The following is a 19,461-nucleotide window of genomic DNA, read 5'->3' on the forward strand; positions in this document are numbered from 1 at the left end:
TCCTAGACACCCCCCAAAACATGATTTACTCCTTGAGGGAAAGGGCTGTCATTCTTCATCTCTCTCTGACACCAGTATCTAGCAAAGTGATTAGCCCATAGCAGGTACTTTATTGTTTGTTGAATTGCTTTTTAATTGTGTGAGTTAGATAAAAAACAAAACTATTATCTACTCACATGCAACAGAGAATTAGCATATTGGTCCTTAAGATATAGTAGCTCTGACAGGTAACTCTCAGGTAACTGAGAGACTACTGGAAAATGTTACCCAAAGATAAGAATTTGAAAAGGTGAAGTAAAGACACCAGGAATGGAATGAGAAGTTTAGAAATGGAATGTGGGAAGATTTAGAAGGCAGATTTAGCAGCCATGATTTTGTCAAAAGACAACCCTATGTTCTAAATAGTGAAATATAATTTCATAAATTAATCCCAGCTGGAGAAGGAAGGGGAGTATTTCTTCTTTATTCATTAATGGCCTCTGGATGCCTTTAAGGGTCCTAAAGCCCTCTTTAGACATCCCTATTTTTTAAGAGAATTTCAGTCAGTGGATCAGGGCTTCTAAGCAAAGCTTAAGTTCATGCAACCTGTCCAGAGGATCACAGATTTAGAACTAGAAGGGACAATAGAAATCATCTAGTACAATACTCCTATTTTAAAGATGAGGAAACCAAAGCCTAGAATGTTAATCTTGTCCAAGGCATTACACAGGTAATAAGGAAACAGAGTTGGTATTTTAACTCAGAGTCCCTTCCAAATACAGTACTCCTTCCATTATAATAAGTAATCCTTGTAACAGGATTTGCCTCTTGAAATGGAGAGAAGCCGTCTGAATATTCACATGATAAGGAGTGAGGAGATAATTTGGTTTCCCCCAATAGGAACATACTCTTCTATCAAGGTACATTGGTCAGTAGGTTTTGCATAAACCCACTTTCCCTTGATATTCTAGAAGTAGCAAAAGCATATACTTTCAACCACAAGCTGCTCACCTTGGTAGTTGTCAATTTCAGCTCATCTGAGAATATGGGAAGCATCTGAGGAACAACAGAGCATGTCGTTCCCCTTGGCCAAGAGAGAGTCAGGTTCAACATATTGTAAAACAAAGGAACATATTTCTAAATCTCATAACTACCCGTTCTACCTAGAAACAACACTCTTGTGACATCCTTAAAAGGAAATAAAATACAGAGTGGATAAGGATGGTTTAGCTCTGGGGTCTCATTTAGTAAGATGGCTCTATGCAGCCTGTTAGATAACAATTTGCATACCTAATAATAATGCTCATAACAATTACCTTCTACCAAATTAACTATGTCATTGATTACTCAGTTTAACATTAATTAAATGTTTAAGAGTTGCAGGTTGATCATATAAGAATATTTCCATTTCTCCTGGCAGGCTGATTCCTTCTGATGGCTTTGATAATAAATTTTCCTTTGAACTCTATAGCTTAGAGCACCCCTTCACAAATAGTCATCAAAGTTCAGTTCTTCTGTAGGGAATGTCTATGAGTCCCCCACCAATCAAAATAGGATTCTGCACTGTAGAAACTCAGCCTGCTGAGAATTAATAGAAGAAATATCCACTTAAATGGGGGAATTTCAGGATAAGTGATATTTAGATGAAGTTCTGGGGGAGATGAGTTACAGAGAAGACAGAGAGTACTAAAGCACAGCATGAAGTCTTAGCGAGATTTAGATATACATCAGTGGAAAAACTGTCCACACCGCAGATTAATCAACATAAAAATAAATGGCAACCGGGAAGGAGAAGTTGGCATTTGAATTATCCAAAGGCAATCAGGGAGAGATTTGGGTGATTTAGGTATACGAGTGTGAAAAGGATTATAAATATAATAATGCCAACACCATTGGGAATGAAAAGCCCCACAGAAACATAGAATGTCAAAGTTAGAACTAAGGCTCAGAGAGGTTAAAGATCTTACCCAAGGTAAGTGAATCTTCCAAATAAGTGAAGATTAAGCCCTGCCTCCTTAAATAAAAAAAAATACTAAATATAATATATGATTCATGGGAGTCCTTATTCCCATTCTTTATTTCACTGTGCTAAACATAAATACAATGATGATTTCAGGAGCTCTAGAAGAGTCTCCACACTAAATACTCCCAGACTATTAAATGCTTGCTATAGTATTGATTTAAATTTATTTTTTCCCTTTCTTAATTTTTAAGTTGTTATTCTCATCTTCATTTCTCTTCCAATTTGCTGTTCCAAAACTATAATGTACTAGAAAACTAAGAAAAAACAATTAGGCATACTATTCATCTTGACAAATATCCCAACAGCCTGGTTTCACAGTTCTTGGACCTTCCTAACTACCAGTGATTTGATGTTTTAATCATAAGGATAAGCCATGTCTTGGACTCTATCAGAATTCTCTGAAATAGACTCTGAAATTCCCACCTCCTAACAATACAGTTGTAGGGCTAGAAGGAATCATAGAGCTCATCTAATCCAACCCTCTCATTTTACAGATAAGGAAATTGAACCTCAGAAAGGTTAAGAACAAGTCTCTAAAGGTCCTATGTCCAGTTTTGTTTTATTCTCTACCTCTTTTGCTTCACTCTTCCTGTCCTTGTTTTTTGCACCTATTTTCCCAGTACCTTCAGATCCTTATTGTTTCACTAGGTTTCTCATCCAGTGTGGTCAGTAATTTCAGTGATATTTATATTAAAGCCAGTGCAATCTGTCATACCTATGACCTGCCCTTCCAATATCCAACTCTGGAGAAAGGCCAAAGTGTGCTCTTTTCCATTAGCATTACAAATCTGTCAAGAATTGCTCAAGATATTTAAAAGCACTGCAAATTCATGCTTACTTTAGTTGTTCAATGACCCTTTTAGTCATCTCTTAATTTATTCAGCAAATGCCCTGAAATGAATGCTTCAATCTATTTCTACTTCCTCAATAATTTCAATTTTAAATCTACTTCCACTCATTCTCAAAAGCCAGTTCTACTACCTACCTTTACTGAATAAAGTGAAACATGAGCTCATGCAACTTTGTTCCACCCCCAACTCAAAATGTTTATATTTTCATTCCTTCTCTTATACTTCCTTCCAGTCTCCCTCTCCTTTCCAGAATCAACTTTCCACCTATGCCTCTATACCATTCCCTCCTACTTCCTCTTGGACCTGATTTTATCAGTCATTACTTTCTTAGGTATCTTTAATCCATACTTATAGTTCTAGACTTCCTCTATTCTAATAAATAAATAAATTCTTCACCTGGCCCCATTTCTTTTTTCAAGCTACCATCTAATATTTTTGTTTTCACTGAGACTTCTCAAAAAAGATTATGCCTCCACTTCTTCACCTCTTGTTCATTCATTAACACCTGGCAATTAGGTTTTCCATTTAGCTGAAATTGTTTTTTGTAAGTCACCAATAACCTCATAATTGCCTTATAATGTATGTATATTTGTTTTCTCATATCTCATTACAAAATCTTCTAGTTCTTCTACAATCTTTTTGATCACTCTTCATCTTTTCTTTGTTGGTTTTAAGCCTCTTCCTCCTACATAATAAAAGTCTCCTAACAGGAGAACTCCATTAGTTTGTCTACAGTATTCATTCCAATTCATGGGCAAACACTTCTGTGGCTTCAACTATTTATTACCCACCAGTGGATTATTCTCAAACTTATCATTCAGATTCCAGACTCATATCTCCAACTCTTTGTTGGATAATTATCATGTGGTTATCTTGCTTGCATCTCAGACGTAACATGTGCAAAGCTGAATTAATCCCACATCATTACCCCAAACCAGCTCCCTTCTCTGTCTTCCCTTATCTCCCAAGTTAGAAATCAGAGTCCTCTTTAGTTCCTTCCTTTCTTTATTCTTTACATCTAGTCAGTTGCTAAATTTTGTTGATTCTCCTTCCAAAATATTTCTGTCATGTGTCCTCACTTTTCCTTTACTATTATCCTTTTCTACTTTCCCTGAGTAAGGCCTTTATAATAATAGCTGCCTAATTGGTCTCACTTCTCATTTCTCTTGTATCCACACTATTCTGTACATGGAGCCTTCCTTAAAAAGTTCATAATTCATTATGCAACAACTTTTCTTGTGAATTTTCCTATACTCTACTAAATAAACTCAAACCCTGTAGTCTGGTATTTAAAGTCGCACAAAATATAATCCTAATCTATTTTTTTTTCTTTTCCTTCTACCCTCAGTTCTTGTCAGGCTAAAGTATTTATTTACCAGTTTCCAAAGAAGTCATGTGCTTTTCCCATTGTCATGCCTTTGATAATGCTTTGATGCCCTTTGTATGAAGTACTCTCCTCTATTCTATGCCTTTCTAAACTCTACTGTCCTTGATCAACTCAAATACTACATCTGCTATGAAACCTTCTCTGACCTTTACAGTTATGATTTCTGAACCAGTCTACTAGTCACTGGGCATGGTCAAGTCAACAACAGGCAATGAGGTGTGCTTGGAACCACAAAGGGATCAACATTAGTTGGGGGGTGGGCATCCATGCCTCTAGCATGAGAATTCAAATTGCTCCTCATTTTAATTAGTTGGTTAACAGCACCCTATAGCCTTATAACATAGGCCATTTCTGAATCTGGAGTCAAGAAGACCTGGGTTCAGTGTGACACTTCCTGGTCTAGCGAACATGGACAAATCACATAAATTATCTAGCTTCAGTTTTTCTTTCTACAAAAAAGAGATAATATAGTTGCAGTACCTACCACACATAGCTATTAAACAGCATTGGACTATATCAGGAACTTTTTTTTCTTCCTATCCTTAGAACTTAGTACAGTGTCTGAATCATAGTATATGCTTATTGGGAATGTCTTTTTTATAAAGCTTAGATAATATAATTTTGCAAATCATCAGATAGTATTACTCCTTCCTCAAGCAGAGTAAGACAGTACCTTTTCTATCTTATACTTACTAGACTGTAACCTTCTTGAGTCCAAAGACTTGGGTTCTAGTCTCAGCTCTGACATTCACTTCCTGTGTGGTCCTAATAGGACTTGCACTGATTCTTTCATCTAGTTATTGTGAGGGAGATATTTGGTCAACTTTAAAATCCTAGAGAAATGTAAGGCATTCATTTTTGTACTCCCCACAGCACTTAGCACATTAAGTTCAATACATAGCTGCTCAATTGAATTAAATGAAGACCTAAGGGGTTTTACTATAAGAGTGTGTGTATGTGTGTGTGTGTGTGTGTGTGTGTGTGTGTGTGTGTGTGTGTGTGTGTGTATATATATATATATATATATATAAGCATTTTTCCTTCTTTCCCAGTTTTCAGATATGTTTCTAAACATTGAAAACTGCCAGATTAATTATTTATCTATGAAAGATCCATAGGTTGCATACTATCTCAGCTTCTGACCAACTAACCAACCAAGTTAGCACTTGGGGATAGACTGTCTTGTGGGGTAATATGGAAGTTTATCTTTTCCCTTCAGCTAGAGAAGACTCCCTGGTGGACACAAAGCATGACTTGTAGGGTTTTTTTTTAAATATTTACATCACTTGACATAGGATAGGTCTCAAAATAGATACTTAGTAAATATGAAATATTTCAAGGTTAAGCCCAGAGATCAGTTCCTCCATTTTCTTTTATCTCCCCAGGAAAACCCCTGCTTGGTGATAGGCACTATGCTTAAGAGATACTACAGTAGATAGAGCACTGGGACTAGAGTGGGGAAGACCTGAGTTCACATTCAGCTTCGAACATTTACTAGTGATTGATCCTGGGCAAGTCATTTAACCTTTGCCTGTCTCAGTTGCCTCATCTGTAAAATGGGAAAAAATAATGTCTTTTTTGTGAGGATCAAATAAAATATTTGTAAAAATCATTTTGCACATAATAGGATTTATATGTGTTTATTCTCTTCCCTTATTCAGTCCTATTACTTGTATGACTCTGAACAGTGACTTTACTGTCTGCCTCAGTTTCATCAACTATAAAATGGGGATAAGGATAGCACCTACCTCCCAAAGCTGTCATGAAAATCAAATGAAATAATATTTTTAAAACTTTTGACAAATTTTCTAGCACAAAGTGGGCACTTAATTCAGATTTCCTTCCTTCCTTTTATCTTTCCAACCTAAACTCTATTTGATCATATCTTTTTTAGATGGTAGTTTCCAAAGGGCAGAAAATGTATCATTTTTCATCTACCTATCTTCAATGTTGATAGCATTTTGCCTATAGTAAGGGGAAACATAATACATATCAAACTGAATTGAATTGGTAAATTTCCAACCATCCCATTCACTGAAGGAACCCTGTGTTTTTTCCAGATGTTTTGGAGAAGATGTCTGTATTAGCGTTCCAGATGTGGATGCCTATGTGATGGTGCTGCAAGCCATCGAACCCAGGATCACCATTAGTGGAACAGATCACCTTGTGAGGCCAGCTGCCCGATTTGAAAGTGCAAAAGGAGTGACTCTCTTTCCTGATGTCAAGATTGTGAGCACCCTTACCAAAGCAGAACCACCAGGAGACTCAAAAGAGGAAGACCAAGGTTAGCTTGGAGTACTTTTTGTTACCTTCCTGGTAACAAAGCATTGCAAGCTGTATTTCAAGGAGTAAACATATTTTTACATGTATGTAGTACAATGAAGATCTCACTCAGCAGGGTTACTCTAAGCTACTGGGAAATTATCCACATTCATATGTCCAACAATTTCATTATTGGTAGGGTTGTTCAGTGAAAGCTGAATAAAGTATTTTGAATTATTCAGCTAGGGACCAATATTAGCAACACCGAAGGCTGAAGTATATGCCTGTAGGAAAAATTCTTATTTTTTTCTCCCTCTACAGTGGTGCAAGTTTATAGGAGAAAAAAACATCAATTTGAGAACTGTCCTCAACTATGTTTCTCAAGGAGAATAACTTTCAAGTCTCTATACATCCTTCAGAAAAGTGATTGCTAATGATCTGCAGCCTTGGGTGGACTGGATTCCCTGAAGGGTTGCTTCTATAATAATCCTAATTACCAGTTGCCTTAAACTACCCCTGCTCCCCAAAGGCTGTAGAATATTGCAATCTGAGGTCTCCTTACACACTCTGCAACTCATAAAAATAAATTGTGTTTTACCTGTCTCCGATCATGCAGTTTCAGAGTTATATGCCGATGTGCATTTTGCTGTATGATCTTTTCTTTTCTCCTGTGGTCATCTGTGATTAACATCAGCCAGAACAAGAAAGGCGCTTTGACCCCAGTGATTGGAAGCTCTAACAGATACTTCTAGACTTGGCTTGCACATCAGCCTACAGCTCTAGCACCAGCTAATGGGCACAGCGGGAAGGGGCAATTAGTGATTTCTGGAATTGTACTGTTGTTTACAGATTCAATAAGTCAGTTAATTGGCTAGATTAAAAAGATAGGATTTTAAAATCTTAGAAGCATAAATTTAGAGCTGGAAGAGAGTAGTTCAACCTTCTCAATTTCAAATGAGGAAACAGATTTAAAAGACAGAGTGACTGGCTAAAGATCACAAGGTAATAAGTAGCAAAGCCAAGATTTGTAAAGAATTAGTGCTCTTTTCTCTATGCCATTTCACCTTTATTGTAAGCTATTAATAATGACAAATGGGTTTGTCCCTACCTTTTACAAGTTGGTAGTCTAAAAGTTAGCAAAGGATTAGTCAAAAAGGGGAAGGTAGGTGGCACAGAGGATAGAGCACTGGCCTTGGAGTCTGTAGGAAAAGAGTTTGAATCCTGCCTCAGTGTGATCTTGGGCAAGTCCATTTAACACTGATTGCCTCGCATCCAGGACCATCTCCAGTCATCCTGATTCATATATGACCACTGGACCCAGAGGCTCTGGAAGAGAAAGTGACTGAGCACAGCACCCCTCACTCAAGTCCAATTCATGTGCTTGTCATGGTTTCATCTCCCTGATAAAGTGATCGCCTTTGAAAATGAAGACCAAGGGCAGCTAGGTGTCTCAGTGGATAGAGCCAGCCCTGGAGTCATGAATACCTGAGTTCAAATCTGGCCTCAGACACTTAATAATTACCTAGCTGTGTGGCCTTGGGCAAGCCACTTAACCCCATTTGCCTTGCAAAACCTAAAAAAAAAATGAAGACCAAACATTAATTAATTAATTAGTCAGGAAACCCAGATCCTGTTTTTACTAAAGCTTTGGGTGGGACAGTGGGCCTTCAGTGGGCCTCAGTTTTCTCATCAGTAAAATAAGGGGGATTGGACAAAACAATCAAGTCACTTCCTACCCTAAGAAATTATGATTATCTCATCTGTTAGAGAGTTAATTTCTCAGCTAAGAGGTACAGTGGATTAAAGTATTGGAATTAGAGTCAGGAAAACCAAATTTAGATACCACCTTAGACACTTATTTAGCTATGTGACCCTGAGCAAGACAAATGGCCTCAGTTTCTTCATCTGTAGCAGTTCTGGGAAAAAAACACTTAATACTACCTTAAAGAGGTGGTTGTCATAATCAAATGAGTTAACATAAGTAAAGTCCTTTGCAAACCTTAATAGTGCTACATAAATGCTAGCTATTGTTATTATCATCATCATCATCATTATTTATTATTATTATTATTATTATTATTATTATTATTATTATTATTATTATTATTATTATTTCATCTAGTGGTAAATATTCAAATTGCCTTCCTATAGGTAAATCCTTCATGTCCCATAAATGGATCTAAGAAAACTGAAATGTTCTGGGGGGAAGGTGGGAAGAGGAGGTGAGAGTGTGCATAGATTCAAGGGAGATTTTTAAAAACTACCATCCAACCACTAAATCACACCACCACCACCACCAAACCTGAGAAAAGAACTAGTTGAGCCAGTCTTCCTTGGTCATTACCAGGAGGCACCATTCATTCATGCTGAATGCCTTTGATATGGGGTGAAGTGTTTTTTTTTTCCCAGAACTGCTACCCTCTGGCTGGCATTTTTCAAGGTTTAATAGGTTCTTAAAACTATTCAACCATTTCCTTGAAAAAATGAGAGTCATAAAATAAGTCAGGAAGCAGGCAAAAGAGAAGACTTGTGGAGAGCTACAGTAACATTATGCCCTAAAGCCAGGACAGGGTTCTATACAATTTTGCTCTCGGCTTTCCATGTTAATATGTTGCTATTAATGTATTATTCTTCTCAAGTAACATTTGCTGGAGACTTTCAAGTAGCATTATATCAATGTAAAGAAGTAATGCTAATGTTTGGAGTTCAAGATTTGGGGGAGACATTTTTGGTCAGAGTAGAGATTTGAGAATTGGGGAGAGAAAAGACTTAGTAAGTATGATGGGATAATATACCTGGAGATGGAGAGGACCTCAAAAGTCATTTAGTCCACCCCTTTCCTTTTACAGAAGTAGAAACTTAGGTAAGCCAGAGAGGTTTCAATGACTAGCCCTCCTATTCTGTCATAATAGGAGTTCTTAAGTGGCACAGTAGATAGAGTACTGGCCTTGGAGTCAGGTGGGCAGGAGTTTAAATCTGGTCTCAGAAACTTGAGATTTACTAGTTGTGTGACCTTGGAGAAGTCATTTAACTTTGATTGCTTTTCATCCAGGGTCATCTCCAGTGGTCCAGATTCATATCTGGTCCCTGAATCCAGATGACTGTCAAGGGGCTGGTGACTTAGCACAGCACCCCCTCACTAAAATTCAATTCATGTGCTTGTCATGGCATCACCTCCCTGATGTTATGGTCTTCTTTGAGAACAAAGGAGAAACACCATCTTAACCTGGAGTGTATATGACCCTTTTAAAAATATATTTTGGAAATTGTTTATCAATATAATTGGTTTCCTTTTTGATCCTATGTATTTTATTTTATGCATTTAAAAATTATTTAGAAGGGTCCATAAGTTTCACCAAACTGCCAAAAGAGTCTGAAACAAAAATAACTATCATTAACTAATGATCTAAGTTAATAGCAGCCCTACCTATGTGCAGAGGAGGAGCACAGTAATTGTGTCAGAAGCTAGCAACAATAACAGTGATAGATCACATTTAGGTAGCACTTTCAGGATTTACAATTGTCAGATCTTGATATTTCTAACTCCCTTAGACCTCTGCTTTTTTCCATCCCTTAGCCCCCAAGCATGTGCTCTTAGAGGAGATGTTACACAATCTGGACTTCTGTGACATTTTGGTGATGGGGGAAGAACTTGACCCTGGACAGGAGTGCCTAGAACTCAACTATGGTGAGCTGTGGGAAAGACATCTGGATGCCACAAATTCTACATCAGGTTATTCCATCTATGGTAAGGGAATTAAAATTTTAAAAAATAATCCTTTAAAAAATGAATGGTGATTGTCTCAACATGTAATTAGAAAAAAAAACACTATTAATTTGAAAAAATAAAAGAATGTTGTGAAGAGTAGATTAAATTACCCTAGGTATTGACAATACCTTTTTTTCATTGAAAGGAGTATGTGGAACAAAAAGAAAAAAAAAACAATGATCTAGACAACCTGGATATATGGTATATTCTTTCACCTTTAAACTCTCTTAATTTAATTAATAACAATAAGCCAATAATAACAATAGCCCTACCTAGAATCCCCACAGAGATGTATATAGTCATGGGTCCATTTGGCTGGGTCTTTTGAACCTGACTGAAAAGTAAAATTTTATTTGATGTGCATTCCTCCTCTTACCCCTTTCACCAAAAGAATTCCCTTTGTTGATAAATATAGAGAACTGAATGCATAGGTCATGAGTTGACCTTGAAGCATCCTCCTGAGAATGATTAGTCTATGGTTTTCCTGACTTAGGTGTGGGCACAATGACCAGCTATGAGCAAGTCCTTCGCCAAGTCCGCTATCGCAATTGGCACCCGGCCAGCCTGGATGATCGAAAGTTCCAGATCAAGTGCTCAGAGCTCAATGGACGCTATACTAGTAATGAATTTAACTTAGAGGTGAGTCCTGATATTGTTTCATGTTACAAACATTTATTCATGGCCCTAGTGGGATCCTAATATAAGGCTAAAAAGAAACCGCCATCCCCTATCTCCTTCTATGTGCCCTCTGTAAGAAAAAGAATCTGGAATCAAGACAGAGGAGATACAAGAATGACCTTGCAGACCAATTCTAAAATGCACTTTTACCCCACTATAAAAACATAGGTTAGAATAAATTGGAGACATAAGAGACATGAGACCTAAATGGACCTTCCAACTTTTCTCCTTGATTTCATGCCAATTACTTTCACAAATTGGAGTGATAATTGCTCTCAGAAACACAAAATCACTTAAAATTAATAGTCTTCAACTTAAAACGGCAGAGTTAGTAAATAGAGAGAAGTGAAGAAAAATAGGGAGGAGAAAAAAAATACTCTTTATTCTTCAAAGACATAGCAAAACAGAATACTGACCTTTAGGGGATGCTCCAAAGAAAGGAGGATGCTGAGGTATTGGCATCAAAGCAGTATTAAATTGACGTTTGCCATAATAGCCCAATGACAGGAACTAGAGAATTATTCAAAACTTAGAAGCCCTCTTTGGTCTCTGTTCATTTGCCTGTGTTCTTCCTCATCATGTTCCTGTTGCTCTTTTATTACCCAATCACCCCTAAAATTTCTTTTTAAAAATTCAAAACTTTTTTTTATGCTAGTCATTTTCCCTTGACCTGCCTCCATTATAAGAAAAGGATTTAAGGTAAACCAACATACGAATCAACCACATTGGACAACTGATATTAAATTTCACACAATCCCCCTAACTCTATTGAGATAAAGTTTCATCATCAGTTTTCCTTGACCAAGATTACCCTTCATACTTAATCAAACTTTAATTACCCACAAATATTGTTTCTGTTTCAGCTTTGATATTGCCTATGTCATTCTCCTTGTTCTCTACCTAACTCCAAATACTCATCTCACTCAGTATCTTAATTCAAGTTCTCCCACTTTCTCTCAGTTCCTCATAATTATTGATTCTCACAGCACAATAATGTTCTATTACATTAATAAAATGCATTTTGACTAATCACTTTGGTTCTAGTTTTCAAATTCCATTCAAGGAAGGCAATTATCTCTTTGCTAGGTATATAATCCAAAGAGATCAAAAACAAAATAAAATGGTTCCAAATACATGAAAATGTTTATAGGAAAATATTTTTGTAGTCTAATAAGCTAGAAATCAAGTAGATACCTATCAATTGGGATAAATACATTGCAATATGTCAATATAATAGAATATTACTGCATCATAAGAAATTATAAACAAGGAGAATTCAGAGAAACATGATTAGACTTATATGAACCAATTCAAAGAGAAACATAGAACAAAGAAAATGATAACCAAATAATACATAAGGAAAAATTAATAACGAAAAAGTATCAAACAATATGTAATTATAGTGACCACAATCATCTCCAAAGAAGAGATGATAAAAAATGTACCTCCCTTCTTCTTATTTGCAGAGCTGAGGGATCAAGTGCTTAAAAAATTGCAAATATTCAATTGACATGTTGATTGGTTTTCCTGAGCTACTTTTTCCTTTTTTCTCTTTTACTATTTTTTTAAGGAAGAGGGGAGGTCTATATTAAAAAACAAAATGATCTATTTAGTTATTTAGTTAAAATTTAATTTTTAAAAAAATTCAAGGATATGAACTAACTGACAAAGGAGGCCTCAGCAGTTGGCCAACAAACCAGCTAAAGGTACAGGTGCAACCAGCTTGCTTCTTTATATTTCCAGGTGAATGTTCTCCATGAGATCAACCCAGACAAAGAGCACATCAACAATATGATTGTGCAGCCCCAGTTCCTCCAATCTATCCACCATTCAGAGCCTGAAATAAGTAGCATGCGTAATTCAGGTAAGATTTGTGGGACCTACACATCTCATCATGGCATCACTGCCTCCCCAGCAAGTATATCTTCTCCTCCCCTCAGTCAAACCTACTATCACCCACACTTCCTAGGATCATTCTTCATAAAAGCAATGGAATGAGCAAGAAAGGGAGTTGGAAGAGCCAGTCTGTCAATGACTTTGTTTAATGTCAAATGGATCCATTTGTCTTGGCTTTGTTAGTAGCTATGTGTGTAATCCTCATCAAATCATGTAACCTCTGAGGGCTTCACAAGTTGCTTCTTTGTTAAGAGAAAATACAAGTGCCAAAGAAACAGAGGCATCCTGGAAAGTTTTTGACAAGACCTGCCTAAAATACAAGCAGCCATCTGGAGCTAAAGACTTAAACTGTCTTTATTTCAAAGGTGTATTTCTCACAGCCTCAGAAATAGAATTGAAATGTTTGCCCAAATGTATACAATTGAGAGGAGGTGCTATATGGGTGGTCAGGATAAATGAAACAATAATAAATTCACAGACTATACATTGAGCCAGGAAAACCTGAATTTAAATCCTACTCCATACTACCTGGGTGACCCTAGGAAAATCCTTAACCTCTCTCTGCTCCAGTTTCCTTATCTATAAAATGCATACAAGAATAACATGGGATGTTGAAAGGATTAAATGAAGCAACAAATGCTAACTAATCTGCACACTTTAAAGTATTATAATGTTATTGTTATCAGTTGAGGCTATTCCCAGAATGAAAAGTTCCTCTACCAATAAAGATGTCATTCCTCCATTGTCCTAGTAATTCCCAGGGTCTTGAGGTACATATAGTTTAGGTGCCTTTCCCCAGAAGTACACAACTAGGAAATATCCAAAGTGGCATATTTTTATACATCCATAAACAGGTATGTATTTGTATGTATGTATACATAAAACATCTATATGCTGTATAATACATGTATATATGTGTATATTTGTGTACATGTATATATTTATATATATATATATATTTTATGTATACATATATATATATATATATACATAAAAAATATATATATGAACCAGGTCATGACTCCAAAGTTGGTTCTCTACTATGTCAAAAAGCTTCTCTCATAATATATCTTGTGTTATATCATCTCAAATATATTATGTTTCAAATAATAAATTGTGTCAGCATCACATTACAGTAAAAGGTCAATAGAGTTTTAAACTTTATTTTGCCACAAACTCATTGTGTGACTTCAACAAGGTTAATAAAATGTCTCCTTACATCAGTTTCTCCCTAGAGTACTACACTTACAATTACATCTTTTCAAAAGTCTCCATTTCACCCTTACAGACATGTGATCCTAATTTATTAACTCGCATCTCTGAGCCTCAATTTCATCACCAGTTTCAAAATATTTCAATATCCTTCCCTAAAAGTTACTGGAAGTATGATGTAGAACCTTAAAATTACTTTTTATATGTGTTCATATTTAAAAATAAGAAATCTAATAACTCTTATGCTTCTATAAACACAAATCATAATCATGCCAGTGTCATATATGGGAAAAGAACATTGTATCTAAAAATCAGACAAGATCTAGATTTGAATCCCCTTTCTGCTTCTACTACCTGTAAAATCTTGAATAAGTAATTTTCTTTCTTTGGGTCTCTATTTCCTCCTTTGAAAAATGAGGGAATTGGACTAAATGATCTCTAAGGCCCTTCCATCTCTAAAGCCTAAAAACATCATCATCATCATCACCATCATCATCTTCATCACAGAAGAGCATTTATTAAGTGGCAGGTATCTTCCAAGCATTGCTAGGACCCTTGTGTACAAAGTCAAAAATTTAACAGTCACTGCTCTCAAGCTATTGACATTTTACTGGGTAGGTATACTTCATGTAATTATGCTTATTTAAGAAAGAATAGAATTTTAGGAAATTTTCTCAGAACAAGGATATGAAAAATGGGGAAGCACAGGTATTGTTTTTCTCTTTCCCTCATCTATAAAATGGAAATATTGGTATAATGGGAAAGTATTAGATTTAGAACCCAGGGATACAAGGTTGAATGCTGGCTCAGTTATTTGCTATCTAGGTGATTCTGGGTAATTTGCCTCACCTGTCTGGACATGTATCAGTTTCTTCATCTAGAAAATAACAGGGATGGCCTAGTTGGATCTCTAAAGTACCTCCTAACTCTACAGCCTATGACTTTCTGGACTAACCTGTGAATTTCACAGTGAGAATTAAATAAGATAATATATGGGATAAAAAAAATCACTTTAGAAAATAAAAAGGATGATATAACATTATATAATTATGCATAGCAATTATCACTGAGAATTATCTATGATGCCATGTAACCAAGAATTGAATAGAAATACATCCACAATTGATTTGTGCCTCTTTTTCTCTTTTCAGTTATTCCCAGCATTGCTACAGTGGTCATAATTGTCTGTGTCGGAATGCTGGTGTTTGTTGTAGCCATGGGTGTATATCGGATCCGAGTAGCACACCAGCACTGTATCCAGGACAGTGAATCAGCCAAAGAGAATGAAATGGATTGGGATGACTCTGCACTGACAATCACTGTCAATCCCATGGAGGTAAACCATATCCCTTACCTGGAAAATCCATCTTCCTGGAAACCAACCCCTTCCCCTTTTTTCTCAGTCATTCAAAACTCTATGCATCTAAATCAAACTCTAACTCTTCCCTCAATTCTTCTAGAACTCCTAATCTAGAAGCTTTAGCACCAATTATTTATGAACCATCTCATATATTGGCTTGTTTACCCCATGTTTTATTTACATTAGTCTTGTTACTCAACAAAATGATACACTTCTTGAAGGCTAGACCATTCTTTTGTGAACAGACTGGAACACAGTAGGTGCTCAGGAAATGCTTGGTCTCCATTATGTATTAATGAATGGTCAATTATATAAATCACTGAGCCTTGCTCCAAAAACTTGGGAGCAATCAATGAGATAGTATATTTTGATAGACAGTTTGATATATCACCTATGATATAAGGAGCCCTCTAGGGAATTTTTTTGGGTAGGGAGGAATTGTTGGGAAAAAGCTAGAAATGTTACTTATTATCCATATAATCTTAATCAACTCAGCTTCTCTGAATGTCAGTTTCTTCATTGTACAAAGAGGCATTTAAACTAAATGAATTCCAAGATCCCTTTAAATCTATCCCTTTAAGTCTTTGGTCCCCTAATTCTTTGTTCCACCTAAAGTGTTTTAAAAAGTCTATGCTCTTTGACCAACAAGTCTAGTTTCTAAGTCTAGTGAGCTTTTGATATATAATTATACATTCCCTATACCAATTCCTTAACTTCTTTGTAAAACCTCTACAGTCACACATCAACCCAGAAGAGATAAACCTTGTATTAAATATAAAACAAGTTAGAACCCAATCAAGTGCTTAATAACATAAGCTAGAATTACACTGGGTGCCAGGTCATAGAAGAAGTTGTTGCACCACCTCTCAAAAGATCCACCAGCTAGTATTAGCACCTCCTAAGTTTTCTTTAATAATTACATAGAACCTTGTTGCTACAGAGTCTACAACTATGATGGGCTGTCCACATTGTTAGAATACCAAATGTAGGCTTGCTTATTTATGGAGAACTCAAAACAGGGGAAGTATTCACAAGGGGGTCTCTCTTAAGAACTTTAGATTGATTGTGTAGCATAGGCATCCAGCATGGTATGCCCTCATTTGAGAGGGAACCCTCTCCCAAGACAGAATTGGCATAACTCAAAGGAAACATGAGTAACAACCCCAGGTTTTCTCATGGACAATTTGTACTCAATCTATGGTAGAGCATTCTGAGTTCATATCAATCTGATCAGTCATAGTTGATCACATGGTAATTGATCTCCATAATAGTGATGTTGGTTTGATTGTCTTTGATGAAGACAAGAACCAACCAACTAATAAAGAACCTAAGAGATTTATAGATTCAGCCCAGACAGAACTCTTCAGCCAATCTAAAGAGGTCTCTGGATGTCTTTGTTCTCAAAAAGGACCATGACATTACATGTGTATATGGGGGAGGGGGGTGTTATCATGACAAGCACATAAATTAGATTTGAGTGAGAGGATTGCTATGCAAAGTCACCAGCCTCACTTTTCTCCTCAGGTATCCATCTAGGTCCAGTGACCAAATATGAATCAAGACATCTGGAGATAAACCTGGATGTGAGGCAGTCAGAGTTAAGTGACTTACCCACAGTCACACAACTAATAAGTGTCTGAAATTGATACTCTATCCACTGGGCCATCTAGTTGCCTGGGCACTAGATAGAGAAGTCAGGAAAACTAGGAAGTCATCAAAGGGATCAAAAAAAAAGGGAGAGTTGTGGGGCAATAGAGAAAAGAAAGGAAAAGTTGGGATGTGCCCTGCATGGTACTGCCCAGCCCCATTCTTCCTCTCCATCCCCAAGGAACTTGGGTTCTGGTTGGTGTGGAGGAGAGAAAATTAAAACAGGTGAAAATTTAGAGAATACAAGACCTCACAGAATCAAATCCTAGATTACAGTATGCTGTAGAGATTTAAGGTGGTAAAGGAGTTGGAGAAGAGAAAGACCACTTTGGACTAGAAGAGAAAATTTTCTTTAAGTTTAACCTTGAAGAATGAGAAAAAAATGTAAAAAGCAGAGAGGATATTCCAAATGGAAGGAGTAAGTCAAGACAAACATGGAATAAGTAGCAATTTTAAACTCACCAAAGAGATGATTGACTAACTATTTGGGAGCCTGAAATGGAGGTGAATTCAAAGTTTGGAACTAGAAGCAGGTGAAGCATTGATTGAGATGAAGTAGAAAGGCAGGGAAATGAGTGTATAATAATGAAGACTGAACTTCTGTTATTCCTGTTCCCTAAGTACATAAGTTAGAAGGACACTGCATGTCCCTGTCCCAAAAGTAATATTCCTGTTATAAAACCTCAATGAATTTGAGTAGTCTCATCTTGAAATAAGATTAAAAATTAAGTGCCTCAATTTTTCTGAGGGGAAAATAATAGAAAGGCACCATGCTATAGCAATAAGAGTACTAATATTGCAGTACATTAGTCTGTTATAAATGACTCATGAATTAGTCCAGAGTGATTAAAATGGTCTTTATTTAGATATCTTAACAAAATGGCACACCTCTCAAGATGGGTGAGAGGAGCAAGAAATCCCAGAAATGGAAGGCATTTTATGCAATTTGAAAGACTTTGTTCCTGCCCTCTCAAGTCAATCATAGGCTTGTGTCACAAATCTGATTGATACTTTGGTTCCTATACATTTCCCCAGCCCTACTCATTATTCTAATAAGCAAGAACAGCTAGATCTCCTTGATTATGGTCAAAGGAGAAGGTCAAGAGACTAGGTTAACTTAAAAACAGGTGGAGCAGTTTTTGATCAAATGGAGGCTAAATCTTTTAACTCAGTACCTGCCCATAGGCAACAATATAGGTATATTTACTCCCTTCACATTCTTGTGGAACCCAAAAACCCAGATATTCCTCACAGTCCTAAGTTAAATCCCATCTCTTATACTTTCAACTTTTCATTGACCCAGGCAAATCCATTAATACTATAAATTATACAACTGATGAACTGAACCAATGGAAGGAATTTCATACATAAAGATACCTAACAAAGATATAGTTAGGAGTCTAGGTATAAAAAAAAGTTTTATCGCAACCCCAGTTGTCTACAATCCTTCTGTAGAAGAATGTGTAGCTCCTTACAAATATTAAATGCTCTTGAAATGTTCAAAAATAATATCCCCTAGCATCAATGAAGTCTACACATTAAATAATTGTGATGACCTTTAGAGGAATGACATAGAATTCCTTCTCCCAGTGTTTCAAGGACACCACTTAAACAAAATCCCATTGATTAGAAGCAATACCAGAAAGTCACTGAATTTCTGCACTGTTTTACATAGAATGTGGTTTCTGCCCTTTTACCTTTTACCAAGCATTTAGCATTAATGATGAACTTTTCTCAAGGCATGAGTATTTAGTATTAAAAGCAAAGAATTCCAGAAGACTCATTTACATAAACACTTTCAAAAGTGTTGCAGGAGGAGATCCTTTAAAAAAGGCAAAAAAAAAATCAGTTTTTATTGAGCATTTTGTGAATTCAGATTCCTAAAGAAGATTCTCAATGTGTTTTTTCCCTACACTGACATCTAGAAATATGAAGAACCAGGCCATGTGGAAGAGGAGAGTGAGGAAGAGGAGGAGGAAGAGGAGGAAGTAGAAGAAGACAGTTCCAGTGATGACTCAGATGACAGTGAGGAAGAGGAGGAGGAGATTGGCAAGGGCAGAGGTGGGCAGAATGGCCCAAGGCAAGCCCAGCTGGAATGGGATGATTCAACACTCCCTTACTAGACTAGCCCATGGTCCCAGGTGTAGCCCTTTTATAAACACCAATACAATGTATTCCTGAGTCCAGTTACACAGAGACTATGAATTTGATGACAGGATTTGGATAGCCTTGCTCAGCACAGTTTCAAAAAAATGACTTGACCTTTTGCTCCTGGGGGCTGAGAAAGCCCAGGAAAGCACAGATGACTCGGATAAGTCCCACATTGTCAGTGAGAGCTCTAGACTTAGTTTACCCAATCTCTTCTCCCCAAATGCCCCTCTCCATTTCCTATGGGCT

General features: G+C 36.6%; 1 protein-coding gene across 1 annotated transcript in view; it reads left to right on the forward strand.

The window, feature by feature from the left end:
* The window catches only part of CLSTN2 (calsyntenin 2), a 987,453-nt gene extending 968,215 nt beyond the window's left edge, over positions 1 to 19,238 (forward strand). The window contains exons 16-21 of the mRNA XM_074211649.1: positions 6,301 to 6,524; positions 10,080 to 10,250; positions 10,765 to 10,910; positions 12,693 to 12,813; positions 15,209 to 15,393; positions 18,990 to 19,238. Coding sequence (XP_074067750.1) covers positions 6,301 to 6,524; positions 10,080 to 10,250; positions 10,765 to 10,910; positions 12,693 to 12,813; positions 15,209 to 15,393; positions 18,990 to 19,187 — 1,045 coding nt within the window. The 3' untranslated portion in view covers positions 19,188 to 19,238. The remainder of the gene's footprint in view (positions 1 to 6,300; positions 6,525 to 10,079; positions 10,251 to 10,764; positions 10,911 to 12,692; positions 12,814 to 15,208; positions 15,394 to 18,989) is intronic.
* The last annotated feature ends 223 nt before the right edge of the window (positions 19,239 to 19,461 follow it).

This window comes from Macrotis lagotis, chromosome 1, assembly GCF_037893015.1.
Source record: "Macrotis lagotis isolate mMagLag1 chromosome 1, bilby.v1.9.chrom.fasta, whole genome shotgun sequence".
NCBI lineage: Eukaryota > Metazoa > Chordata > Mammalia > Peramelemorphia > Peramelidae > Macrotis > Macrotis lagotis.